The sequence below is a fragment of the Balaenoptera physalus genome (genome assembly GCF_965194825.1).
Source record: "Balaenoptera physalus genome assembly, chromosome: 9".
Lineage (NCBI taxonomy): Eukaryota > Metazoa > Chordata > Mammalia > Artiodactyla > Balaenopteridae > Balaenoptera > Balaenoptera physalus.
In genome coordinates this window covers 43,468,363-43,496,187 of record NC_138888.1, presented here as the reverse complement: position 1 = coordinate 43,496,187, position 27,825 = coordinate 43,468,363, and the positions used below count along the sequence as shown (strand labels likewise).

The 27,825-nt window shown below is 37.8% G+C and overlaps 1 protein-coding gene across 1 annotated transcript; it reads left to right on the top strand.

Annotated features, from left to right (window-relative positions):
• On the top strand, positions 1-27,801 carry NUS1 (NUS1 dehydrodolichyl diphosphate synthase subunit). Its single transcript, XM_082475437.1, has 5 exons — positions 1-594; positions 15,424-15,549; positions 16,815-16,964; positions 20,845-20,944; positions 24,956-27,801. The coding sequence occupies exons 1-5, from the start codon at positions 111-113 to the stop codon at positions 25,044-25,046; spliced, it is 951 nt and encodes a 316-aa protein (XP_082331563.1). The 5' UTR covers positions 1-110; the 3' UTR covers positions 25,047-27,801.
• Positions 27,802-27,825: the final 24 nt, after the last annotated feature.

The following is a 27,825-nucleotide window of genomic DNA, read 5'->3' as shown; positions in this document are numbered from 1 at the left end:
CAAGAGGAAGATGGCGGCGGGGGCGAGGTGAGGTGTTGGCAGTAGAAAGGGGTTTGGGTGCGGGGGGCGGGGTAACGCGGAGTGATGGCCCGTGCCGGCTGCAGGGCCGGATGAGAAGCGGTCGCGCCGCGGCTGTAGGAGAGAGGAGGGCGCCCGGGCGCCACGAGAGTATGACGGGGCTGTACGAGCTGGTGTGGCGGGTGCTGCACGCTCTGTTCTGCCTGCACCGCACGCTCACCTCCTGGCTCCGTGTTCGGTTCGGCACCTGGAACTGGATCTGGCGGCGCTGCTGTCGGGCCGCCTCCGCCGCGGTCCTAGCGCCGCTCGGCTTCACGCTCCCCAAGCTCCTGGCTGTCGGCAGGAACGGCAGGAACCGCCGTCACCACCGGCATCCGCGCGGGGGGCCGACCCCGGCCGCCGCCCACCCGCGTCTACGCTGGCGCGCGGACGGCCGTTCCCTGGAGAAGCTGCCTGTGCACATGGGCCTGGTGATCACCGAGGAGGAGCAGGAGCCCAGCTTCTCGGACATCGCAAGCCTCGTGGTGTGGTGTATGGCCGTGGGCATTTCTTACATTAGCGTCTACGACCACCAAGGTAAGACCGGGAGGGGGTAGGGGGGCCGGGGCGTCTCCGGCCGTGGGTACCGCGCATCGGGCAGGTGGACCCGGGGCGCGTCGCTCGGCACAGCCATCCCGGCTCCGCGAGTTACCTCGTCCGGAGGCCCTTAAGTGCAAATTATGGTGCTGGCGCTTTCGAGGAAGGGAGATAGGCTTAATTGGACACCTACTAAGTTCCTGAATTCGATTCAGTTGCCTTCTACATATTTAAAAATATTTCTTATTCGTTATAATGTCCCACTAAGGTGGATGATGTTTCTGTACCCTTGTTTCACAAATGAGGGAGCTGAGATAACATTCATTGATTTGTTCGAAGTTAGAGAGGTAGTAATAGGAGGATTGAAATTTTAGCCAGTCTGTGCTTTTCCACAGATTTACCTTTTTGTTACACCGCAGTGGTTCCTCAGAGAGGCTCAAGGCACTGTTCTTAAGTCACAGCAGGTTGTGGAGGATTTATGCATAAGCTAAGTGGTTGGGGACAGGTGGCATTTGAAGTGGGTTTATGAAGAGTACGTGAGAGACTGGATAGACAGAAAGGAAAGTGGTCACCGTCTGTCTTCGGAGGTCTGAGATGTTGTGCGATCCTTGATCCTCAGGGGCCAACACAATACTTGTCCTCCCATAAGTTTTGATTGAGGAAATTTTCACTGTAGGGAATTTTTGTAGGTACAAGACTTCAGCATTGCTCGGGTAGCTACAAACCTAAAGCGCAGTGCTAGGCATATTCCTTGGATTTTTACATTTAATTTCATGGATTCTCAGGCTTGTGGGGTGGAGGGTAGACACACTCACATGAGTGGCATGGGTAGCAACAAATGTTGGGAGTTAGTAACTGCTATGAGAAGGGGGAAGAGAAATTCTCATTGGAGAAACTTGAGAAGTGCCTCCAGAGATGGCGTTTAAGCCGGATGTTGAAGAATGAATAGGAGATAAGGTTGGGGAAGGCTCTAAATGTCATGTTTGGGTTTCAGTCAAATCCTGAAAGCAATGGTATTTCCTTAAAGGTAAGAATGATTTAGGAGTATTGGTATGAAGGAAAGAAAACTAGTGTTTTAGGCTCTGTTCAGTACCTTAAGTTACTGGTATGCTCACAGAAGCTACAACTTGATTTTTAATCTTTAAGTCTTTGTTAGACAGGCAGGTTTAAGTGTGACATTTTGTCAGAAAGGTTAAGTGGAGGTCAGACAGCACCTCTTGCAGGCTATTAGAGTAATCTTTGGTTGACTGATTGCCTTCCTTGCAGCCAGCAAGGAATATGGTGACTTATAGCCTGTCATCATCAAATGATAACTTACCCTGAAAGGTAAAGTTTAATATAGTCAGGGGCTGACATTTTATGGAGCTTGCCAGAACAATAGAAATCACAAGACTGTTATAAGGCGATGCACTCTTTGCTTAAGCAGTGCAACAGAAACGTTGGGGGAAAAAAAAGTAAGTGAAGCAGAAACGGAAATTAATTAAAGCTGTTGAGCAATGTGGTGAATTCACTTTAAGTGAGTCACTTATATCCAGGGGATTCTTTTAAAGCAAGTACCTTTACCTTCTAGTAGAGAAGGAAAATGAATAGCTGAATAGTTTAAATTGGTGGCTGCCTACGAATGCAGATTATAATATTGCCACACTTCCTTGTTCTGGCAATTCCTGTTCTTAAATTGCTGATGTGATTCAGAAATAGCCTGTGTCATATTCGCTAAAAGAAAAATGATTGGTAATGAAAAGGAAGAAGTCAAGCTAAGCAAAAGGAGTTTTACGAAGCATTTTCAGTGCATGGACTCGAGCATTTTGTGTCTACTGTAAAAGCAATTTCAATTATTTTTTAAGGGATAAAGGTTAATTTCATTGTTTGAAATAAGAGGCTTTCGATTTACTCATCCTTGGTTTTGACTGATTGATTCATTCATTTAACAGGTGACAGATTGGGTGTGTGTTAAGTACCAGATACCGTTCTAGGCATGAGAGTGCCCCAGTGAAAAAAACAGACAAAAATTCCTACTTTCATGGAACTTACATTTTAGTGGAAGTCTGACAAATATCATAAATGAGTAAGATGTATTAGATCATAAAAGCAAAGAGGAAAAATAAAGCAGGGGTCGGGGAGAGGAATGTTGAAATTCAGTGGTGGAGTAGGGGGTGCAGTTTTAAATAGAGTGGCCAAAGAAAGCCTCCGTGACTTTTGAGTAGACCTAAAAGAGGTGAGCGATCAAGCCATGTGGATATGTGAGAAAAATTATTCCTTTTTCAGGGGAACTGTAACTACTTAAGCTATATTCGGTTTTCCCAAACTTTCACTTAAACCTATTTCTATGTAAATATTTAACTGATTTTAAAAATCCTATTGACATACTCTTAAACGTCAATTTATTGAGTACCTACTGGGATACAAAGAAGTACAAGAAATTGTCTCTCTTAAAGAGTTTATACTCAAGTTAGGGATAGCTGCTAAAAATTAATGCAAGCTAATATATAAATGCTAGTGAATGAAAGAGACTTTAAGGAGAAAAAAAGAGAAAAATCCCTGAGGAGCGAGGTAACCTCCATATGTCCATAGGAGGTGACATCTGAGATGGGCCTTGCAAAAATAGGTAGAATTTGGATTAGCATAATCAGTACAGTGTTCTTTGTGTGTGCGTGTGTGTGACAGAGAGAAAGAGAAAGAGAATGGGGAATTCCCCATTGGCAGCATTCCCATTAGAGTAGATTAAACAACAGCATCGAGCAGTGTGTTGGGATCAGTAAATATAATAGGTAAGTTTATGTAATGAAAGGTTGAGAAATGAGGTAGGATGAAGGCTTGGCCACCTGTTCTGGTTATCTGTAGCTTTGTAGTCTACTCCAAAGCATAGTGTTTTAAAACAATTTATGAGTTGACTCGGTTCAGGTGGACAGTTCTTCCTTGGGGTTGGTTCTACTCGTAAGGTTACAGTCAGGTAGTAGCTGGGACATAAAGGTTTCTTATCATACATTTAGTGCCTGGTTTGTGATGGCTGGAATAGGTGAGGACAGGTCGGTCATCTGTCTTCACATGGCTAGCTTAAGCTTCCTCATTTAGTAGTGGCCTAGGGGTAGTCATACTTCTTTTCTAGGTGTTCCCAAAGAATTAGGCAAAGGCCAAAGCTGCAAGACTTCTTATGACCTAGCTTAGGAAATCATACAGTGTTACTTCTGCTGTATTCTCTTGGTCTGAGAAGTCACAGGTCTGCCCCAAATCACGAAAATGGAGAGGAAGACTTCACCTCTCGATGAGAAAATGGCTTGTGCAGCAGGAGTCGGGGCTGGGCTGGTGGCAGCCATCTTGGAGACGAGCTCCTGTACCACCTTGCATTTTCCCCTGTCTTGTACCCCTTACCCTCCCAAATTTGTATTTAAATCAGTGTTCATTCTAATTATAGTTGGATTTAGATTATATTTAATTCTTAGACTAAAAAAAAATCCACTGATATTTACCTTGGTTTGACTCTGCCAACAGACTGATCTTTTCATTTTCGTCTACCTGCACTCTTTCTTGATTATAATCAAGAATTTCTGCAAGTAATAATTTCATCTGTTAGAAATTGGAGTTGTTTTCTCAGGTATTTCTTGAGCTCAGAATTCTAGAAGGGAGATTTGGCTATTTTGTCTACATTATTATAATTTAAGAAATGACCATAATTGGGCTGGTACAAAAATTGGAGTTTGGGGCTTTTGGTGCTGTAGCCTTGGGGGTGTTATGCTTGCCTGGGTTCACTTGAAGTACACCTAGATCCAAGTTACCTAGAGATACATTATTATCTTCAGTGACGGAACCTGTTCATGTTGCTCAGCTGTATTGGTGCCATGCTGAGAACCTTGCTGTAGGGCAGTAGTTTTCAAAACATGGTCTGTGGACCATCTGTGAATGAGTCATTGGGGGTGTTTATAAAAAATACAGATTCAGCACAGTTATTGATCAGACCAAATTAGGGGAATGGGACCTGAGCATCTCTATTTTTATTAAGCTACTTATATGATACATTTGCACATTGAAGTTTGACCCTAACACAAATGAAAGGATAACCTACTAGTATTACATCAAATTATTCATTCATCCTTCATGTTCCTTTTCATAAGTGAAGATAATCTTGGGTGGGTCTTAATATTAATTATTACTTAATATTACTTTTTTTCTTTCTATTTTATTTTATTTTTTAATTAATTTTTATTGGAGTATAGTTGATTTATAATGTTGTGTTAGTTTCTGCTCTACAGCAAAGGGAATCTGTTATACATATACATATATCCCCTCTTTTTCAGATTGTTTTCTCATATAAGTCATTACAGAGTACTGAGTAGAGTTCCCTGTGGTATACAATATGTCCTTATTATTTATTTTATATATAGTAGTGTGCATATGTCAATCCCAATCTCCTAATTTATCCCTCCTCCACCCTTCCCCCCGGTAACCATAAGTTTGTTTTCTACATCTGTGACTTTATTTCTGTTTTGTAAATAAGTTCATTTGTATCATTTTTGTAGATTCCACATATACGCAATATCATATATTTGTCTTTCTCTGTCTGACTGACTTCACTCAGTATGACAATATCTAGGTCCATCCATGTTGCTGCAAATGGCATTATTTCATTCTTTTTTAATAGCTGAGCAATATTCCATTGTATATATGTACTGTATCCTCTTTATCCATTCCTCTGTCCATGGACATTTAGGTTGCTTCCATGTCTTGGCTATTGTAAATAGTGCTGCAGTTAATTATTACTTAATATTACTGTAAATTGGAGTGATCCAGAATAAGGCATTGCCTTCTATGTGAGAATTCAGCAACAAAACCAATCTTTTGTGTTGCTCTTTTTAGTGTTATTTCCGTAGTTGTAAATCTTATACTAGGTATCGTAGGAAATGGTTTTTGGATTCAGATTTCTTACACTAGAATTAAAAAGATCTGCCCTGTGTACTCCCAGCCTTCTCAACATATTTCTCACTATTTTATATGCCTTTTGTTGCATCCATAATTAGGTTACTTGATGTTCCCTCCTTCTGGAGTGTCCTCTTCTCCTCTTCTTGGCAAATGGCTATCTAGCTTTCAAAAGGCTATCATTGATCCTTTTAAGTCTATCCAAACTATCACCTCTTAGGTAGTCTCTCTCGGCTATTCCATTCCTAATCTTGCTCTGTCCTTGAATCTCCTTAAATATTGTACATCTTTAAAGGTACTTCCATTCTCCATTTTGTGAAGTAGTAGTTGTATGTATATGTGCCCGAACTTTCTTACTAGATTGTAAGCTTTGCAGATGCTAGCTGTCCTTCTCATTGTTGCTTCACCTACAGATTGTAGCTTGGTGTTTGCATGTAATGAGTAGGTCAGTATATATTCCTTGAATTGGAAGAAGGGGCTGCATTTCTTGTAGATAAGAATGATGAACTGAGTTGTAATTTGTTTCCCAACACCAGTACCCAGAAGCCTTAATTAAAATAGTGGGGGGAAATGAACATAGTTTGCCCTAGTTTACTTATTTGGCACACTGACACAGATGCTGTTGGGAAATATAATTTTATCAAGTATTGTTCTCCTTACACTGAAATACAGAGTTACCAGAAGTGTTGAAAGTCTAAATATAAATGTGATTAGATTTGATATACAGACAATACAAACTAGAGTACTTGTCTTCCCTCATGTGGAAACTCATGTAAGGGAACATTCTATTTCTAATCTTCACCTTTGTATAGTACATTTCAAAAATAATACAGGATTTCATATTTATCTTAACATCCTGGGATGTCCTCTTCCCTTTTTCTACCAAAGGGCTAGCTAGCTACCTGTCAAAAGCTATCAGTAGATCCTTATACATCATTCTCACTATTACCTGCTAAGTAGCCTCTCTTGACTGTTCCATCCCCAGTTTTGCTTTGTCTTTGAAAAGCTCTATCCTGCTTTTGAACTGACCTCATTCTCTGAGTACCTTTCTATTTAACTGTACTGGATTTATGTATGAAAATAAACCTTTCCTTAATAATAATAATTACTCTTTGTTGCACTCTTACTATGCACTAGATGCTATGCAAAGAAGTGAATTAAATCCTTAGCACTTTTAGCAGTCAAGAAACTGAGACTTAGAAAACCAAGAACCCATATATAGGAAGGGGCAGATCTAGAATTTGAATCAGATTTTATTCCAGAGCTTTTGTACTTAAGCATTATGCTGTACTGACTTCCACTGAGAAAAGAATGTAACCACAGTACAGTCATGTTAGTACTCTTCCTGATTATGTTGTGTCATCTTAAAGTCTTGGTAAAGTGGGTACTTATCTAGAGGTAGTAGAAATAATCTGTAAAAGATATTTAAAGGTAAATAGAATTTTCTTCATACTACTAATATAAACATTCATCCTTTGAGTTGTAGGACACACTTGACTTTTTTAATCAACTAACTTTAATTTTATGGAGCTCCTGCTCTGTATCGAACTGTTTCCTTGTCAGGTGAGCAGAGTCTGGGAAGACATTCTCATTTTAAAAATGTGCAGCCAGAGGCTGAGAAAGCCCACTTGGCTAGTTTATTTTACACATCTCTCCTGCTAAAGAACTCGGACTTAAAATTTAGCCAGCGCTCGTTCCCGTATGCTGTGCCACCATCACACATATCTTTCTTGGTACAACATGCTCATTCCAGTATAATTGTTGTTCTATGAGGTATCCTGGGGCTCGCGCTCTCTCTCTCTCTTTTTTTTTTTTTTAATTTATGTATTTTATTTATTTATTTTTGGCTGCATTGGGTCTTCATTGCTTTGTGCGGGCTTTCTCTAGTTGCAGCGAGCGGGGGCTACTCTTCCGTTGCGTTGCGCGGGCTTCTCATTGTGGTGGCTTCTCTTGTTACGGAGCACAGGCTCTAGGCACGCGGGCTTCAGTAGCTGTGGCTCATGGACTCTAGAGCGCAGGCTCAGTAGTTGTGGCGCACGGGCTTAGTTGCTCTGCGGCATGTGGGATCTTCCCGGACCAGGGCTCGAACCCGTGTCCCTTCCATTGGCAGGTGGATTCTTAATCACTGCATCACCAGGGAAGCCCTCCTGGAGCTCTCTCTTGAAATAAAATTGTTTAATGGCTTATAAGATTTGTTATGACTACTTCCGTCGTGTAAAATTTTATTGGTAGATTTTTTTAAAAAATTATTGTTCCATAAGTATATGTTTTTTTCTCTGAAGGTTGCCTCTAATAGTGTTATAATTGGATTGTTAGAGAATTAAATGAGGATAACCACCAGATAACTTACTTAGGTGTCTTGTTTAAAAGAAGAAAGGTAGACTATTTCGAAGGATGGGCGTTTGTTTGCAAAAAAGTATTACTTTAGTTCCTTAGCTGGTGAGATGCTTTGTAACCAGAGAGATTGGTTCAGTGTTTATCTCACTTTTCTTCCCTTCCTTTCCCTTGTCCTTATAAACACTTGCTGTTAGATATTTCTTTAAAAATCTGTTTCTATAGAAGGGAAGGAATAATCACAGTAAAAGTTCAAATTTCAGATCTAAAAGAAATATTAAACATATTTTGAAAGTCTCATTTTCTAGAATTGATTATTCAGTTCACGTAAATTTTAGAAGAAGCAGTATTTAAGGGATACAGATAAGATTTGCTGATTGAATACTTGTTTAATTAAACTCTTACTTGGTTCCCTTAATTCGAAAAAACTATTACATCATGGCGTTATTACCCAGTTAATGTGTACATAGTTGATTGTTAGGGTAGACTGAATATTGAAACTTATAAATAACTCTAAAATGTAATTTTAACTATTAAAGACCCCAATAAGGTCTTTATATCCCGAACAGTATATAACCTGATTGGTGGATAGGACATACTTAATTCTACTCTCTTTGAAATATTTTCTCTCCTGGCTTCCATGACATCATGTTTGGTTGGATTTCTTCCTTTCTTGCTGACTGTTCCTTCTGAGCCGTATGTCTGGCTTGTTTTCTCCACTTCTAAAAGTTGAGATGTCCTAGAATTTTGTGCTGTATGTGTGCCCTTGTCTTTCTGATGTTCACCCTATCTCTTAGATCAGGGGTCAGAAAACTTTTTCTTAAAGGGCCAGCTAGTAAATATTTTAGACTTAGTGGGCTGTATGGTCCCTGTCACAAATACTCAACTTTGCCAATATAGTCAGAAAGTGGCCATAAACGAATGGTGTGACTGTGTTCCAGTAGCAGTAGTTTGCTGACTCCTGTCCCAGATGGTTTTTCCAGTCCTTTGGCTTTAACTGTCACATGTATGCTCACACTCAGGTTTGACTCTCCAGTCCTTATCTCTCCTATAATTCCAGGCTCCTGTATCTCACCCTACCTAACATCTCCACTTTGATTTCTTTAGGCATCTCAAATGCTTAACATGTCCAAAACAGTACTCTTGAATTTCCCCCCCAAACCTGTCTTGCTCAGCCTTTTTCCCTTCTCAGAAAATACTACTACCTTCCAACCAACTGCTCAAGCTAAAAATTTAGATGTGAGTCTTCTACATCATGTTCTACCTCTAATCTTGATCTTCTAGAATATATCCCAAATTTCCCACTTGTTTTGGTTCTTCATTGTAGCCATCCAAGTTTGAGTTTTCATTATTTTTCACCTGGATTGCTGTAGTAGCCTCTTAATTTATCTTCAGTTCTGTTCTGACCCCTGTATAGTCCATTCTTCACCCACCAGCAAAGTGATCTTTTTTGGTAATATTATTCAAACTCTGAATAAAACCTTCCAACGGCTTCCCATTGTACTTGGAATGTTTTCTGAATTCAGAGACCTTTATTGTTAAATAATGCAATTGTTAAAATAATCATGAGACTACCACCAAAGAAGGATACATGTTATACAAGTGAAAAAAGCAGGATACAAAATTGCATGGTCATATATGCCAAGATTACACATGCATGTGGACAAAGGCTAAGAAATATTAAAAACCAGAAATAATTGTATTATGATGGTAAGATTAAGGGGCATTCAATTTGTTAGGAAGGATGGTTAAGGGACATATCCTTATTGTCTAAACTTTGAACATCTTATACAGTTTTTAATACTAGAATTCAAAAAGGATATTTCTTAGGATATAAAAAGAAATCTACATTTGGTATAGTTAGTGTTTATCAAAAACACCAAAAACATTGTTGTCTTTCTGAGGTCCAGCTTTCCTAGCATAATATTTTATTCTTTCATGGAAATTGTAGGTTTTTCTGGGTGTGTGCATGTGTGTGTTTTAAAAAATTTCTGCTCTTTCATGTAGCTTTTCTGTATATGTTTCCAGTTAGTTTACATGTGGGAAATTGAGAGTGCATGAGATATAGTTGTAGAGCAACAAGCATAATGTAAAATTCTTTAAGTCATTATTGCAAAAACTTATTTTATATTCCCAAGTCATTCTTAAAGAATTCAAATATCTGTTACCTTGTGACTTCTTAAAAGCCTTTTTATTTATTTATTTATTTTAATCTTCATTGGAGTATAATTGCTTTACAATGGTGTGTTAGTTTCTGCTTTATAACAAAGTGAATCAGTTATACATATACATATGTTCCCATATCTCTTCCCTCTTGCATCTCCCTCCCTCCCGCCCTCCCTGTCCCACACCTCTAGGTGGTCACAAAGCACAGAGCTGATGATCTCCCTGTGCTTTGCGGTTGCTTCCCACTAGCTATCTATTTTACGTTTGGTAGTGTATATATGTCCATGCCACTCTCTATCTTTGTCACATCTTACCCTTCCCCCTCCCCATATCCTCAAGTCCATTCTCTAGTAGGTCTGTGTCTTTATTCCCGTCTTGCCACTAGGTTCTTCATGACCTTTTTTTTTTTTTCCCTTAGATTCCATATATATGTGTTAGCATACTGTATTTGTTTTTCTCTTTCTGACTTACTTCACTCTGTATAACAGACTCTAACTCCATCCACCTCACTACAAATAACTCCATTTCGTTTCTTTTTATGGCTGAGTAATATTCCATTGTATATATGTGCCACATCTTCTTTATCCATTCATCTGATGATGGACACTTAGGTTGCTTCCATGTCCTGGCTATTGTAAATAGAGCTGCAATGAACATTTTGGTACATGATTCTTTGAATTATGGTTTTCTCAGGGTATATGCCCAGTAGTGGGATTGCTGGGTCATATGGTAGTTCTATTTTTAGTTTTTCAAGGAACCTCCATACTGTTCTCCATAGTGGCTGTATCAATTTACATTCCCACCAACAGTGCAAGAGTGTTCCCTTTTCTCCACACCCTCTCCAGCATTGATTGTTTCTAGATATTTTGATGATGGCCATTCTGACCGCTGTGAGATGATATCTCATTGTAGTTTTGATTTGCATTTCTCTAATGATTAGTGATGTTGAGCATTCTTTCATGTGTTTGTTGGCAATCTGTATATCTTCTTTGGAGAAATGTCTATTTAGAAAAGCCTTTTTAAAAAGAGCTCTAGTCTTAGTTTTTTTCAAAAGATTCTGCTCATTTGTAAAGGGGTCAGCTTTATTTATTTTATGAAGTTTAACTTTTTGGGGGGGGAAATTCAAAATTTAATAGTAAGATGGATTTAGCCTTGGTTATCAGCATTAGAAGTAGTTACTGAACTGAATAATTAGAAGCCAGGAGACCTGGATTTCAGTCCAAAGTCTTAGACTCTTGACCAAGGACAATTGCTTGACCTTTCTGGGTCTATTTCCTCATCTGTAAAAGGATGGGATAAAATAATTCTTGCAGTTCATTATTATATAACTCTGTAAAATACAGGTTTCTCAGAAATTTGAGTATTTGCTAATGTTTTTCCCTTAGTTATTTCTAAATGAATACAATCTCAACTTCCTTTTGCATAAAATGACTTTTGTTATAGTTTCTTTACTTTTATTGATATTACATCATTTTGGCTTTAGATTCTGTGAAGGCAAACAAGATGAATTATGGTATGAGAAAAAGACTCTTCCACATATCAATATATTATATTGCCAGAGGAGTTGCCTGTCTCAGTCAAAGGCATTCTTATAACTTGTTGCATTTCTTGTGACGTGAAGTGTGTATGTGTAGACTTTGAATCCTGAAGAAAATTATAAGCTGAGAATATTGCTTATGGGAAATAAGATAAATACCATAGAGTATAATCAGGTTTCTGGATGGGGGTCAAGCTGTGAGGTATCAGGAATTATTTTGCTAGTAATCTATCTTATTTATGCATTTAGCACTTCTCAGAAGCTATACTTTTTAATTTCATGTCTTCATCCAAATCAGCCAAGATAAAGGTTCAGTTTAAAATAACTTTATGGAGGTCTTTATAGAAGGTACTTTGTGCCTCTAATATTTTTTCTTTTTAACAGAATTTCTGCCTGTATGCAATAAGGAAGTGTCTCCTTTTATTGTGAGAGTTTCCTGGAAATTTCTTAAAAATTCCATTCAGTGACATGTCCATTTAGGTTTTGTTGTTGTTAGGTGGCACCCTGTGCACTGATAATTCAGTTTATTAAGTAAACATTGAACTCCTGCTATGTGGAAGGTGCCTTAGGGGGAAAGAAATGGGTAAGACCCAAGTTCACAAGTAAGGCTACAGTTCAGTGGGGTGGGGGAGAGTTAAGCTGTAACTAATAAAAAGTAGAATATTGGTTTGTTAAGGAGTTTGAGCAAAATGTGGGTATTTGGAGGGAGTGAGGTAAGTCAGAAGAGAAATTGAGCCTGGCTCAATCTGGCTGGGGAACTCAAAGTTTTCTTGAGGGTAAATGACATTTCAGCTGGCCTGTGAAGAATTAGAATTTTATAGGTGTGGGGCTGGGAAGGTAACAAAGGATGAAGGTTGGAGTCGCTCCAGGTGTTTGGGGGGGCAGTATAAGGCAATCTAATTTGCTGGGGATAGAGTACTGTAGAGAAATTGGAAGCTTCAATTATTTCATAAACATACATTATTTCTACCTACCGAGTATGGAAGCATAGGATGGAATGTTAATGCTGATCTGAGCAGTTTGTTCTTGATACATTAAGCATTTTGGGAGCCATTGAAGATAATAAAGTTGGAATGTGCCAGGATTACAGATGTACCCTAGGAAGATCAATCTGGTACTTAATCTAGTGGTCCATGCTAGAAGGGGCAGGAATACCCATTAGAAGGTGGTTCTAATATTACAAAGAAGACTATTGCTTGAAACAGTGGGGACAATGGACAAAGGGAAATGGGTACAGGGAAACATTGCTGTAGAAGAGTAAAGGGTGTAGCATCTTAGTAGGGCACTGGGGGTGGTGGTGATAATGCTGGAGTAGAGAGGGTGCCTGGGTGACTGAGCAGGTAGTGACGTCTTTATAAGAAATAGAACAACAAGAAGAAGGGCTGAGTTTTTTGTTTTTAAACAAAAATATAAACAGCTTTACAGCAGTTATGATTTTAAATCACCTATTGTCCCATCAACCTTACATATTTACTGTTCTCATATTGCCTGTTCTCTTTTAGGCCTTATCCTTAAGTGCATATAAGTTTCACACTTACAGTACTGTTTCTTTCTTTCTTTCTTTTTTTAACCTGATGTAATATAAGTGTTTGAGAGCTAGCTTTAAAAGATAAGCTGTAAGCTGCCAAGTTTTAGATTTGTTCATTTTCAGATGCTTACACAACTTCAAGGTGAGATTAGATGTTTGAATGAACTGAAAATGTTAGGAACAAAATGCTGATCCTGTTTTTACTTAAAATTTTAGTATTTTGTTCATCATGGATGTTTTGCATTAATTTTAATTTTTAAAGACAGTTATGTAAGTATCTTTACACCAAGTTATTATTAATCTTAATTACTGGGTTTTTTGTAAACTACCCTCCACGCAGTCCCCCCAGTTTTGTCTTACTCATATTACCCTGGTCCTGACGCTGAGTGGTATTAAAGTCCCGTGAGTGACTAGAATCAGAGAGGGAGGAGCACATGGACCCAAAGAGGGCTGAAGTAGGAACTCTGAAGAGTAATCTCCATTTAGAGGTGGAAAGAGGAAAAGGATTCAGTGCAAAGGGGCCATTCAAGGAGCAGATTGGGAGTCGATCCAAGGGAAGATCCTCACACGAGCTGGGATGAGGGTAGGATTCTGAGAAGGAAACAGGCCTCTGACCTGTCATCGTCTTGCTGCCGACATTTATTGAGTGTCTGTTCTGTGCTTGGCCCTGTGCTAGCCTCTGGTAAGCAAACAGTAAGAGTCCTACCCACGTGGTGCTTATATGACCTCTTTTGAACACCCTTTCCTCATGTCTCTTAATCGCTTTTACAATAACCCCACTTAAATATTCTATCATCACCTGTCTAAAACTAAACTTGTCTTTTCCTTCAAACCAGTTCTCGTTGTAGAATTTCCCTTCTTTTTAAAAATGTTATCGTTTTCTGTTATCCAGGATTAAAGTCACGGAATTTTCTCTGTGCACCTCTAATCAAGTCATATTCTTTATTCTCTCAACTCGTCTTTTGTAGTGAATCCTTTTCCACAGCTTTATCAAATTATGTGTGGAATATTGCAGTAGTCTGCTGCCAGACTTTCTCTATCACCAAAAACCAAACTGTCACCAGGTTGGTTTTCCTAAAGATAAAGATTTCCACACATTTCCACAGGAAATGAGTGGTTACCCATTGGGTAGGCAAAATGAATGAAAATTAGGCCTATTCCCTTGCCCCTTTTCTCAAATCATTTGTACCAGCGGCATTTGTCTGCCCTTTGAGCAGTCAGTGCTTGTTTTCTTAAGCATCTTCCCCATCTAACTATCCTCTCCATTTTCTTCTCTTTAACTTTCTGAGGTCAGCTCAGCTTAAGTCTTGCTTGTTTTTTTACAAGGTGTTTCCCTAGCGAAGGAGACTGCTTTCATCCTTGAACCGCTATTACACATATTCAACCAAGTTGCCACTATACAGCATATTCAGCAGATTCTGTGCTATTTTATATATATACTTATTATGTTCTCTCTCCCAGTTAATCTTTGAACTGTTTTAAAGACAGGACTGAGAATACAGAGAAGGAACACTTGATAAAGATCAAAAAGGCAATGGCCACTAGAAAGCTGGCCTCTCTGAAAATAGCCAAATTATTTTTAATTAGAGCTCTCTGTATTAGTTTTATACTAAATGTATGTCACATAGTTCCTTCATCTTTCTCAGTGATATGATAGTAATTATAGTTTTAATTTTTCTGTACATGGTTGGAGGATCAGAAACAATTTTATGTAATATATTTTCATGCTTTGTTTGAATTTACGAAATTTTGCTTTCTTTACTTTTGTCTATTCTCTACTTTTTACATAATTCATATTATTTCTTCTTACCATAAAAACAAATGAATCAAATTGAGGTAATAGTATTGTGTGCACAGAGTAAATCTGTAGGGGAATTACATTAGGCTGGGAGAGAGGAAGATAGAAGCTTTGGATCACTGCTGCAGTTTATAAGTTCTCTGACAAGTCTCTTTTTTTTTTTGCCAGTTTTATTGAAAAATAATTGACGTATGTCTGACAAGTCTCTTAATGGTCTTACTGAGACTTGGGTATCAGTTTCTTAATCTGTAAATAAAGGTGTCAAGTAAATGGTTTCTTAAAATTTCTTTCTAGGTCTAAATGTCTCTCATATTCATATTGACACAAAGTTGTTACCCCTGTCCTTTTTTTGACTTTAGCCCAAAGCCAGACTCTTGTAATAACAGAGTTTTGTTGTCATGTTTTCCTTTTAGATTCTAGTTTAGGGTTAGTCATCAGTGATTCATTTGGAAATTGTTCAGTTCTGGATCCAGGGTTGTTTTCACAACAAGTATCCGTTAATCATTGAAGGGAGTAAATTAACCTAGTTGGGATTCCCTTTTTTTTCTTTTTAAGGTATTTTCAAAAGAAATAATTCCAGATTGATGGATGAAATTTTAAAACAACAGCAGGAACTCCTGGGCTTAGATTGTTCCAAATACTCACCAGAGTTTGCAAATAGTAATGACAAAGATGATCAAGGTAAGCGTGAGTGTAAAGTTGAATATCTAACATATGCAGATATGTTTTGTGTTTCAAGGTACTCATTCATTTACTTATTAATTTTGCCCTGTTAGTCTTTATTATCACCATCTTTAATCATCAGAGTTAGACTTTTCTTTCTTCATCTTGTTAAAAGATAATATTTAGAAAAAGATAAAATCATGATTCATGGATATTAAAAAATAAACACATGTTAAAGATTTTATTTAACTCAAACAACCAGGAGCCAGGTAGATTTTACAGCCAGTTCAAAGAGAATCCAAAGAATGGAGATATTTATAGATCAGAAATATTGAAATAAATATATGAATAGAGGCAAAACTTGTTTTTCAATGGGATTAGAATGAACATAATTGAACCTCTACCAGGCAAAGAATTGCATAAACAAGAATAGGGCATTGGGACTTCACTGGTGGTGCAGTGGTTAAGAATCTGCCTGCCAGTGCAGGGGGACATGGGTTCGAGCGCTGGTCCGGGAAGATTGCACGTGCTGCGGAGCAACTAAGCCCGTGCGCCACGACTACTGAAGCCCCCGCGGCTAGAGCCCATGCTCCACAACAAGAGAAGCCACCACAATGAGAAGCCCGCCTAGTGCAATGAAGAGTAGCCCCCGCTCGCCGCAACTAGAGAAAGCCCACGCACAGCAACGAAGACCCAATGCAGCCAAAAATTAATTAATTAATTAATTTTTAAAAAAAAGAATTGGACATTGCTATCGGTTACCTAGAATCCTGTCAATTGTAAAACACCTCCACAGAATCAGAATTTGATAAGGTGGATGTGTGTGCTATAGACAATTCATATTCTATTGAAGCACATTTTTTTCCTACAGTCTTCATTTTTGTCTTCTGTGTTATTGCTAACTGTACTATAATTGTAGATGGCATTTTGAGTAGGAAATTGTAAGTTACCCTATAATTAAAATTTCTGTTTTCTAGAGGATTTATTCACAGATACAAGGTCATTCTGAGCACTTTGAAAAGAAGGCTGTATGTAAATATATACACAAATGTTATATATTGGTTCTTTCAGAGGAGAGTAGCCAGGTATGTTTTGATATTGAAATTGAAGGGCTTAAAAGATTCTTGTTTACTATAAGAACTGTACTTTTAGTCTGAGCTTAATATTTCTTAATATCATGGGTTGTAGACCCATGACAAATGAAAATGTACATAGTCCTTAAGTTATTTTGAAATATATCTGGAAGAGGGTATTTTTTAAAATATCTTGTTTTTTTCCTCCAGTTTTAAATTGCCAATCAGCAGTGAAGGTGCTGTCCCCAGAAGATGGAAAAGCAGATATTGTGAGAGCTGCTCAAGACTTCTGCCAGTTAGTAGCTCAGCAGCAAAAGAAATGCACAGATTTGGATGTAGATATGTTAGACAGTTTACTTAGTAAGTCATATATGTTTGTTCTTAGTTTTGTCCCACAAGGATACAGTATGAAGGAGACTAAGTTCCATTTTATTGTTGTTGTCATTATACTTGTTATGTTTTTGAAGTTTAGAGACACAACATGTGAAAATAGTTTTGAGATAATGAAATTTGTAGTCCCCTCACTTGCATGAGGAATTATTGGTAAAGGAGAGGATCTGAAAGGATTTGGGGGGAAGTGATGAATATTCTTAAAAATAGGTCTTCTGCTTCTGCCTCCCTCTTTTAAAATTTATTTTGATTTATCTTTTCCAGTTTTATTGAGATATAATTGACATACAGTGTTCCTCTTTCTTTTTAGTTTGAACTCTCTTGAATATTAAGTTTGAACTTAATAGCTATTTAGGAAACAATCCCAAGAATATAATAACTGCTATCATCCGTGACTCCTTTTTAAGTATTCCTTCTATTATGTTATACCAACTATACCACTATATTTGTCACGTTATACCAAGTGTAACATTATATTTTATATATTTTTCTTCAATTGTTTATAAAAGCCTTTAGTTTACTTATTCTCTCTAAAGTTCCCTAGGAACTTTTTGCCTTAACTTTATGGTCTTTTTTGCTTATTAGCATTATCCTTGATCCTTTTGAAGAAAGGCAATATTTCTAACAAATTCATGTCTGTTGATAGCTTCTATAGCCATACAATTTCAGACATGTTTTTCATTCATTCACATAGATTCTCCTTTTACCTTACTTATTAATCATCCATTTTCTAATTCTCAGTCATTTATTTAACTCTCAGTTCTTTGTTTCTTTTGCTTTGACATGTCCATTACAGAGCACAGTCTCTCTCTGGCCTCTTGGTCTCACTAACTCCCTACTTTAATTGACTATTCACTTCTTACCCTACTTTCCTATTCTCTGCTCTGTCATTGCCTAACTATTCAGGCTGAATGAATAGGCTTCAAGTAAACCATTGTAGGGGTTCTCGAGGCAGAGGTTACTGGGGTGTTGACTGCTTCCTGGATCCTGTAAGGCCCCAACCAGAGAGTAGTTTTGAGGATGTCCTAAAAGTGGTGCAGGGACCAAAGAAAGGTAGTCCTTCAGATAGCCTTTGGAGGCCATGTATTGACTGCAGGGGTTTTAGACCCATGATAAACGAAAATGTACATAATCCTTAAGTTAACTCATTAATCTGACAGAAGCAAACCCTGTGAATATTGTCACCCCCAAGAGTTCCCTTGTGACTGCAGTTAATCTCCACTCCTATTGCCAATATGAAGCAACTGCTTTGTTTTCTTCTAGAATTTTTATAGCTTTAGCTATTACATTTAAGTCTAATCCATTTTAACTTAATTTTTGTGCATGGTGTGAGGTAAGGGATACCAGTTATTTATCCACCACCATTTGTTGAAAAGACTGTGTTTTCCCCCTTTAATTACTGTGGCTCCTTTATTGAAAATCAGTTTTTCATGAATCTGTGAGTTTTTTTCTGGACTTTCTATTCTATTCCATTGGTCTATATGTCTGTCCTTAAAATGCTGCAGTGTCTTGATTACTATAGCCTACCATAATGAACTTTGAAATTCAAGCAGTGTAAATCTTTCAACTTTGATTTTCTTTTTCAAAGTTTTAGCTATTCAGGGTCCTTTACATCTTCATATACATTTTAAGATGAGTTTGTCAATTTAAAAAAACAAACTCTGTTTTAATAGGGATTGAGTTGAATCTGTAGCTCAATTTGGGGAGAATTGCCATCTTCACAATCTTCACTATGTTCATCTTCCAATCCATGAACATAGTATATCTCTCCATTTATTTGGGTCCTAATTTTCCTCATAACAGTGTTTTATAATTTCAGGGTATAGAGTTCTACTTCTTTCAGTTTATTCCTAAGACTTTTATTCTTTTTGATGCTACTGTTAATGAGATTTTTTCTTAACTTTATTTTCAGAGTGTTTGTTGATAATATATGGAAATACAGGTTGGTTTTTTTTAATACTGATTTTGTATCCTGCTTTGCTGAAATTCACTTAGTAGTTCTAGTAGTTGTTTTTGTAGAGTCTTAGAATTTTCTAAATACAGGATCATATTGTCTATAAATAAAGATGACTACTGCTGTCTCTGCTCGGTTTTTCTATTTTTAATTTTATTCTTTAGTCTGGCATTCTGTGTCTGCATAGTTTAATGTGTCAGACAGTGGTTTGCACACTGGTTGTGCTCAAACACCTTAAATTTGTAAGGCTTCCAAGATCTTTGTGTGATGTTGGAGGGTGCATTCAAGTCAGTTCTCAGGTCTCCTTGACTGTACCTTTCACTGGACTTTCTTGCCACCCTGTCCTGTCTGCCCTCCTTCTTCCCTTGCATGTGGTATTTTCCTAGTCAGCCTGGATATATGGAGAGCTTATATGAACCAGTGTTGCCAGCATCTCCCTGTTAAATTTCTGTCCATTGTTCTGCTTGCCCTAATGGTGGGCTACAACCTCGGGGTAACAAAGCTGTGGGTTTTCCTCATTTGTTTCCTTTTGAGTCCATAGGTTTTCACCATTGCTCCCTCCCTCCTGCCCACAACCTCCAAATTGAGTCCATATATTTTGGCTACAAGCAGCAAATCTGCTAGCTTTTGCTGTCAGTCCCCTGCTGGTAAAACTACTGTTTCCTTCAGTTGATGGAGATAGAGACATGGGGGTTGGGGGCATTCCCAGGCAGGAAGACCAAAAGACCTACAGTTCTTACCTGAAGCTCTAGCTGGTGTTTTGTTTTTTTAAAGAATAATCATCTGCTCTGGTTAATATCCAGTGCTCTTAAGTGATTGGTTTTGTCCAGTTTAATACATGTTATTTTTGGAGAGGATTCGTCACCCTCTTCACACCACTATTAGTCAGAAGTCCCTTCTTGCCTTTTCTTTGTGTGTGTGTGTACTAAGGAGGATTTGCTTTTTTAGCAGGAAGAAGAATATGTGTTCTACTTAGTCTGTTCACTCTGCCAACATAGGCTTTTAAAGAGACTTTGTTATGGAAATAATTCTTTATTACTGCTGAAGGGACCTGTCTAATCCAGTCTCCTTATTTAACAAATGAAGAACTAAGCCCTGGAGAGACTGTGTGACCAGAAAGTTAGTGGCTGAACTGAGGTTATTAGAAGCTGTTAAAACCTGGGTCTCTTGGATTAAAGCATCTTTCCTGTTATACCAGTGATTCTTTATTTTAAGATTTATTTTACTTTATTTTTAAGCAGTTGAAATATTTCTATCCCATTTTTCTCTCAAGCCAGATCTCATATGGAAACCAGTCTGTGAAGCAAAAAATGGCCAGACCTTGGTTGAGGCAGGTGTACAGTCTCCTTTTCCCCTCCTAGGGAGCTTGGGCTCTGGGGAATACTGAGAACATTTGTACTATATAGCTAGAAGTTGGTCTTTCTGGAGTTGGTCTTGCTCTGTAAAATCAGAGCATGGGGAAGGAAGGAGAGTAGATAACTTTTTAAGTTGCTTTTCATCTCTGAAGTTATTTAGTTCTGTGGCCAGAATAAGTATTAAGTCCTTAAAGCAGTGAGGGTCCCAGGATGCGAAGAGAACACTTAAGTTGAGTCTTGAAAGATAGATGGGATTTAGGGGCTACTAGTAGGGTTTAGGGTGGGAGTTGGGTTACCTCTCCTTATCAGGTAATCAATCCAGTTAAATGGCCTTTAGAGGAAACTTCCACATTTGGAAATAACATAGATATAAAAGTATATGTTGGGCCGTGGAATAGGGGTATGGAAACATACAAATAAAGCTTCTGAAGAGAACAGATACGTAAAGCATAAGAAACCAATTTGATGAACAGATTTTGCCATTGGTCGTTTTTTGGTAAGCAATGTGTATTAAGTTCATGTGTCTTTTTATCTTTCCAAGGTTCAAATGGTTTCCCTGATCCTGATTTAGTATTGAAGTTTGGTCCTGTGGACAGCACACTAGGCTTTCTTCCCTGGCACATCAGGTTGACTGAGATTGTGTAAGTAATTAAAAGTGTACTGACTTTGGTTCGATCCAGCAAGAGTTTCTTGAACCCAGCACCGTACTAGATGTGGTGGGAATTCCCAAAGAATTATAATACTGGATCCTTTCCCTCAGGTATTTGACAGTATCAGTGGTAAAATAAAAACCTGTATCAGTGACTCAGACACAAGAGAGTGTATGGTTGTGCAAATGTTTGGTATTGAAACTAATCATCGTAGGAGATCAGGAGTGAGAGAGAATGCTGTGGGCCAGAGTTGTTGATTCCACAGAAAAGATGTGACTTGATCCAGGGTATATAAAATGGGTAGAATTTTTGTAATTAAAGAAGAGGTGGGAAGTGTAGGGGGTGAGCAAGGGGAAAAAAAAAAAAAAAAAAGAAAAGCTGGGTGGGAGGGGCAGGGCGTGAACATCACGTTTGAAAGAAATAGGGAACTGGCCACACCAGCGCAGAGAGTTAGTGTTAGATAGCAGTATAAGGTGAAGTCAAATTGTTTGGGGGTGTTGACCTTGGGAATGCTTTAAATATCAGCGTAAGGAATGCGTATAATTGTTTAGAGAGGCAGTAGGAAATTGATGAGCCTGTGGGTAATGTGGGAATGGTGATTCTGGAAGATTTGTTGGGCAACTATGTACTAGAGTAGATTGGGTTTGGGCAAGGGTGAGGTAAAAAGACAAGTGACGAGGCCATGCCTATAATTTATGGGAGAATACATTGATGAGAATGTAACTGCTTATTTGGCAAACTTTTTGTATAAAGGGCCAGAGGGTAAATATTTTCGGCCTTGGGGGCTACATAGTCTCTTGGAACTGCTCTTCTCTGTTGCCACTAAACACTTGCTAGTATAGCTAAACAAGCATGGACAGTATGTCAACAAATATGTGTGACTGTGTTCTAATCAAACCTGGTTTACAAAAACAGGTGGCAGGCTCCTGGGCTGTAATTGCAGACCCCTGATTTAAAATAAAGGAGAGACTTAGGAGCCTTAGAATATATTTAAATTCTGAGTCTTAGGAGGAATATACTACAAATTTTCTTTCTCATGAGAACTAATTACCAAGCATACTTGCAGGCCTAGCACTTTACTATCAATTAATTGCAGTAAAAACTAGAGTAGAAATGAAGTGATTCCTAAGTTCTTAAGCCTAAGTGACTGGGTGAATTATGGTGTTATTGAGACAAATGGGAAAGTCAAGGGACCATTGATTTTGAAGGGAAGATGTTGAATTCAGGAATAAGAAGAGTTTGAGGCCAGAGTCTGTTTATATGGAAATACTTAAGAGGGCAGATGAAGATGTAGAATTGGTGCTTGGATGAGAAGTCAAGGCTAAGAATGGATCTTTGGGAGTTGTCAGTAGGAAGTAGAAGTAGTTGAACCTGTGAGAATAGAGGACTTCCCTAATGTGTTCATAGAAGAGAACAGTACCAAGGGGTCCTGTATGAAATGCTTCAAGCTGGGGGCAGGAGGGAGACGAAAAGAACACGTAGCATGTTAGAGTCAGAAAGGGCTGTAGGTCGTCTGGTACTGCCTCCTCATTTCATAGGCCAGGAAAATAGGGAAGAGACATTACTCAAGCTTGTAATAAAGTGGAATTAGAACCCAAATCTCCAAACTCTGGGTTTCCTTATGGTGATATGTGTTTCTCTTATCTCTTCCTCCCCCCACCCCCCGGCCCCCAAGGGTTTTCCAAGTCATTTCAGATGGGCTCTAAGAAAGGTAGCAGTGATATTTTGTAAGGTTGGGAGTGGTTTGGTAGGAAGAGTATGTCTTAGAACATAGATCTTGGTTTGAATCTTGGCTATGCAGCTTGGTAACATGACTTTGGAAAGCTATTGAAACTTCTCTATATTTGTAAAATGGGCATTTTAATTCAGAGTTGAGGATTTAAATCTGATCATGGGCATCAGATCCTGGCACATAACAGGCTTTCCCACAGATCTTTGTACATATGTCTATTATAGCTGTATAATGTTATTTTGAGGTTTGCTCTGTATTTGTCTACTGTCCACCAGACTGTAAGCACCGTGATGACAGGAGAGGTGTCTTAATCACAATGTAGAGAAGAAGACTGGAGCCCTGACGGGACAGACCAGGAAATAGCAAGACTGCTTCTGAGTCACTGAGGGGTAGTGACACTAAGTGCTTCTTGAGGAGTGACAGGAGATGAGGCCGTTGATAAAGGGGGTAAAATGAAGACAACCTAGGAAAGTGGGTAGTTTGAAGAAGACATTGGAAGCAAGCTTTAGCAAAAAGAAAGTCGTTACGTTTGTCCTTGAATATCATTTCAGTAGAGTAAATAAGATAAAAGATTGATAGCAGAGATTATTAAGAGATAAGGAAATGGAGGGAAACAGGAGGCTTATTTCAGAATTCTTAACAGTAAGAGGAAGGATAAAGATTATATGTCAGTTATATCTCAATAAACCTGGCGAGGGAAGAAAAGGAAGGATAATGAAAATATAGCTGAAGAGAACCACAGGGTCAGGCAGGAGTTCATTATGGTAGGTTTGTTTAGTCCTTTTCTTATGTGCATGTGACTGTAGAATTCTGAATGTGAGTCTTGTAATCTGACTGGATTTTGGCTCTGATACTGTTTGAAATGTCCAAAACATCAAAGTAAAGCTATATAAATTAGAGATTTTTTTTAATGTTAATTATTGAAAATTATTTTAAGTCTTTAAAATACTTAAGGGGAAACCCTCTGGCTGTGAATACACTTGGTCTTAAAAGTGCTTGTCTTCACATTGTAGTTGCCCCCTTGAGCGATCGAAAATGGTGGAGATAAATATTGTTCATTTATTGGTTGCTCACTACATGGCTTCAGTAATCATCATGTGGGGATGCTGTGTTGCTCTGCCAGCATTCAGCCTGACTTTTGTAAACTGTTCAAGTAGCACTGGCTTTACTCTGAGAAAGCCGAGTTCTTGAAGTAAATTTGAGTGAGATCCTTTATAAATAGCTCTTCAGTTTTGCATTAATCTGGACTTATGCTTTAATAGGCTCTGAATCTCTCTAGCACTTCATTGTGCCTTCATCTTGGAGGATAAAAGAATATTCCAAAGTATAAAAGTGTCAGAATTGAAAATGGTCTAACATTCCAATGAATTCATTGTAAGTTATGTCTCTTAGTAATTTTCACTTTATCCTTAGAATTAGAAATATAATGTAAACCAACAAGGACCTACTGTATATATAGCACAGGGAACTCTACCCGATATTCTGTCATAACCTATATGAGAAAAGAATCTAAAAAAGAATGACTATATATGTATGTTTAACTGAATCACGTTGCTATATACCTGAAACTAACACAACACTGTAAATGAACTGTACTCCAATAAAATTAAAATACTTTTTAAAAATCCCTTTAAAATCTCAAAAAAAAAAAAAGAAACGTAATGTATAAATTTTTTGTTCGAGTGGTCCATAGATCTGTGTGAGCAAAGGTAAGTCTTATCATCCTAAGTAGATTGCCTTCAGAAAGGCTGAAGTCCAGTACAGCGTTTATGGTACTTTGCCACTTCCGTGCTTGCTTTAGTCTTTTGTAGACTCACCTACCAGGTTTAATAAATTTAAATAAATTTCATCAGCAGAATCTTGCCTGTGTTCTTTAAAAGTAGTATAGAAATTCATGGTTTAGACACAAGTTTTTTCAAAGGAGGGAGATGAGATCTATCAGATGACATTTATGTCTTAGATGCCTGGTGGTGCAAGATTGTTAGGGAGCCTCAAAAATAAAAATTAGAAACTTGGAAATAAAAAAACGTTCTGAATCTCCATCTCACTACAATTTGCTTTTCTCTTCTTGTGAAAGGAGGGATTATTTTTTACTTGAACTGTTTCACAGTGAGTTTAACAATCATTTAGTAGAAATAGTTTGACGTACTCTAGGCTTATAATTTACTTTCTTCTGTCCTTAATCTTTTTGGTCATTACCCGTCTGGTTCCCCCTCCAAATTACAGCATATCATCTAATTGCTTTTTTTCTCCTTTTATTTTTTTTTCAGCTCTTTGCCTTCCCACCTGAACATCAGTTACGAGGACTTTTTCTCTGCCCTTTGTCAATATGCAGCCTGTGAACAGCGTCTGGGAAAGTAGTGATCCCTGGTTGTGTAATTTGATTTCAGGCTTTTGGAGAAAAGGACTCAAGTGACTCTGATGTTTACAAAGCACCTATGAAACCCTGTACACACCTAGTTCATAATCCTCATAATTTATCAACAAACACAAAAAAGTGTCTTACTTGAGAGTAAGAGTACATGTGAGTGAGCGTGAGTGTGTGTGTGAGTGTGTGTGTGTGTGTGTGCGTGCGCATGCGTGTGCATGCGTGTGTGGAAATAAACTTATAAATGGGGGAAGTATTGGAGGAGGAAATATGTGGACTTGCACCTTTGAGCAAATAGCAGCGATGTTTTAGGAGCTGAAATTTCAGATTTACAGGCTTCAGCCCCAACTACTTCCCTTTTTTGTGGGGAGAGAAAGGGGTGATTAAAGCTGTTTTGTTGTTGTTTGGGGGGGGGAGGGGAATAACTTTTGTTCAGTCTTTCCAAGTGACCAAACTTTAATTTTTAAGAATAGTATATTGACGTATTAAACGGAAGCATTCTGAGTTTGAGGGATCTCCAGAGGAATGGAGTTCTGTGTTGTTCACATGTTAAAAGTTTGCTCACCTTCGGAGCAGAGGGAATACCTATTTTCAGACATCCGTCCATTTTCATCTCTTTGTTATTGTCAAACAATGTGACTTGAAAATGTCACTCTGTTGTCTGTGTTCTGGGTTGTGAAGATCACTTGAAAAAGAACTCTTACAACATAGAAATGCAGAATTTGAAAAATTTTAAATATTGTATGAGGCAGTCATAAAAGGTGAAAAGGTTGTAATCTTAAAAGTAAAGGTGAAACTTTCCTGAATAAGGAAAGAAAGTTTTGATCTCCTTTTCTGTTTGGTGGGCAGTGGGCTAGATAGTACCCAAAGCTGGTTTAAAAAATTTCCATTAACTGTGTTTATTTAAATAAGCATTTGAGGGAAATTACCGAGGCAGCTCTTTTCCTCAAAAGTAACCTGTTCCTCTTTGGAATAGCGCATTTAGGACCATGTTAGTACCCAGGATTTTTACTTAATAAATCCTGACGGTGACTTTGCGTAAAAATATGATCTTTAAGTAAGATTGAGGCCTGTGTAGGTAATAAAACATTACCAAAGTCTACAAAAGTAATTTAATTTTGCATGTTCTCTTTCATGGCAGAGAACAGCACTGGTTCTGTTACTTTTTAAATGAAGAAATGATTTTCTGATAGGTGTTCAGTTTTTCTTCCCTCACTGCTGATACTCGGACAGAAACCATTATTCTTTATATTTGATGGGCTGTTTTCAGAAGAATCTTATTAACAAGTGCACAATAGTTATCCAAAATTGTATGTTTAGAATGGAATAGTTTAAAAACTAGGTCTCAGAGTCTGAAAAATAGCAAAGAAGACTGGATTTGGAAAGCAAGGTCTGGAATTGCTTGCCAAATTCTGAGGCTACGAAGAATAAATGTTTTGACTTTGGATTCCAAAACCCCATTTATGATTTTAAAAAACACTTGAAATAAAATGATTATAAACTAAATTTTGGTTCAGTGACGTTACTTTGCACATTGTAGTTCTTTTGTACATTGTGAGACTTTTTTTTAAGTCTTAATTTATTGCTAAAAGCTTTGTGTGATGCTACAGCATATCTCTAAACTTTACCAGAGAATTTTTTATTTCTGTTCCCCTGTACTGTCATGCATGTTCTATTGAGGCTTTTTGGCCTTAGTTGAAGACTGAATTTTTGCCTTTTATAAACATGTGTCTTTTTTAAACATTCTGGAATATATATGGTTTTAATGAATTAAATTTAATGGGCCCGATTGAAGTGAAGGGATTTAATAATATTTGTTAAAATGAAGTTAGTCAAATAAATTACCCACTGGGATATAGCCAAAGCCACTACAGGTTTAATAGTTGAGTCTTTGTATTTTTATTTCTCCTTATATTTCACAGCAGTGTAGTGTTACACATTACAGTAAATCTGTAACCTGTGACCTGAGTCTGTTATAGCCCTAAGTAGGAAGAGACCCTTAAAACAAGTTGCTGAGGATTCTGATTTCAGATATAGGCATTCCAGATCCTTCCCATGAGTTTAATTGCTAGTATAGTCTCCACAATTTGAATGACATCAGTCATTCTGTAATTCCTACCCAAATCATCTACTAGTTATGCATTATCAGCGGTCCCTTTGCACTCCCAAGAAGAACTGATAAAAACTTTAAAGAAACGTGTTGTTTGTCTTGATGTGTTTAGAAGAATATTGTCTTTAAATTGTTTCTTCTTGACACTGCCCACAATGGAAAAATTATCAAGTTAAACCTACCTTATGGATGGCAGCTTGGAGCTTAGCAAGAGGTTGGAGGGTTTGAATTCCATTCCCAATTCTGGTTGTGTTTTGTTTCTTAACACTGATTACTGTTAGAAAGTTTGAAAGCTGGTTTTGATGTGAATAGCAAATTCTGGTATATTGTGACTAAGGCTTAATAATGCCTGTCTTAAGAGAGGAATGTGTTATAATGTTAATGAACAGTGCCAAATACACTGTACACATCTACAATTTAATCTTTGAATGTATGTTACTTGATTAGTTCCCTCCTGTGTGATGGTACCATGCATAGAGTCAAATCCTTGTGATGTTTTGTATGGCTTTAGACTTTGGCAACATGTAAATAATGTGTAAAGCAAGTTTTTATGATTAAGGAATCAAATTTATTGAATTTTACTATTGAAAGTTGAAATGACATGTATGAACAAAAACAATAAAAGAATATACACTTTTCATGGACTATAGTATTATGTGAAT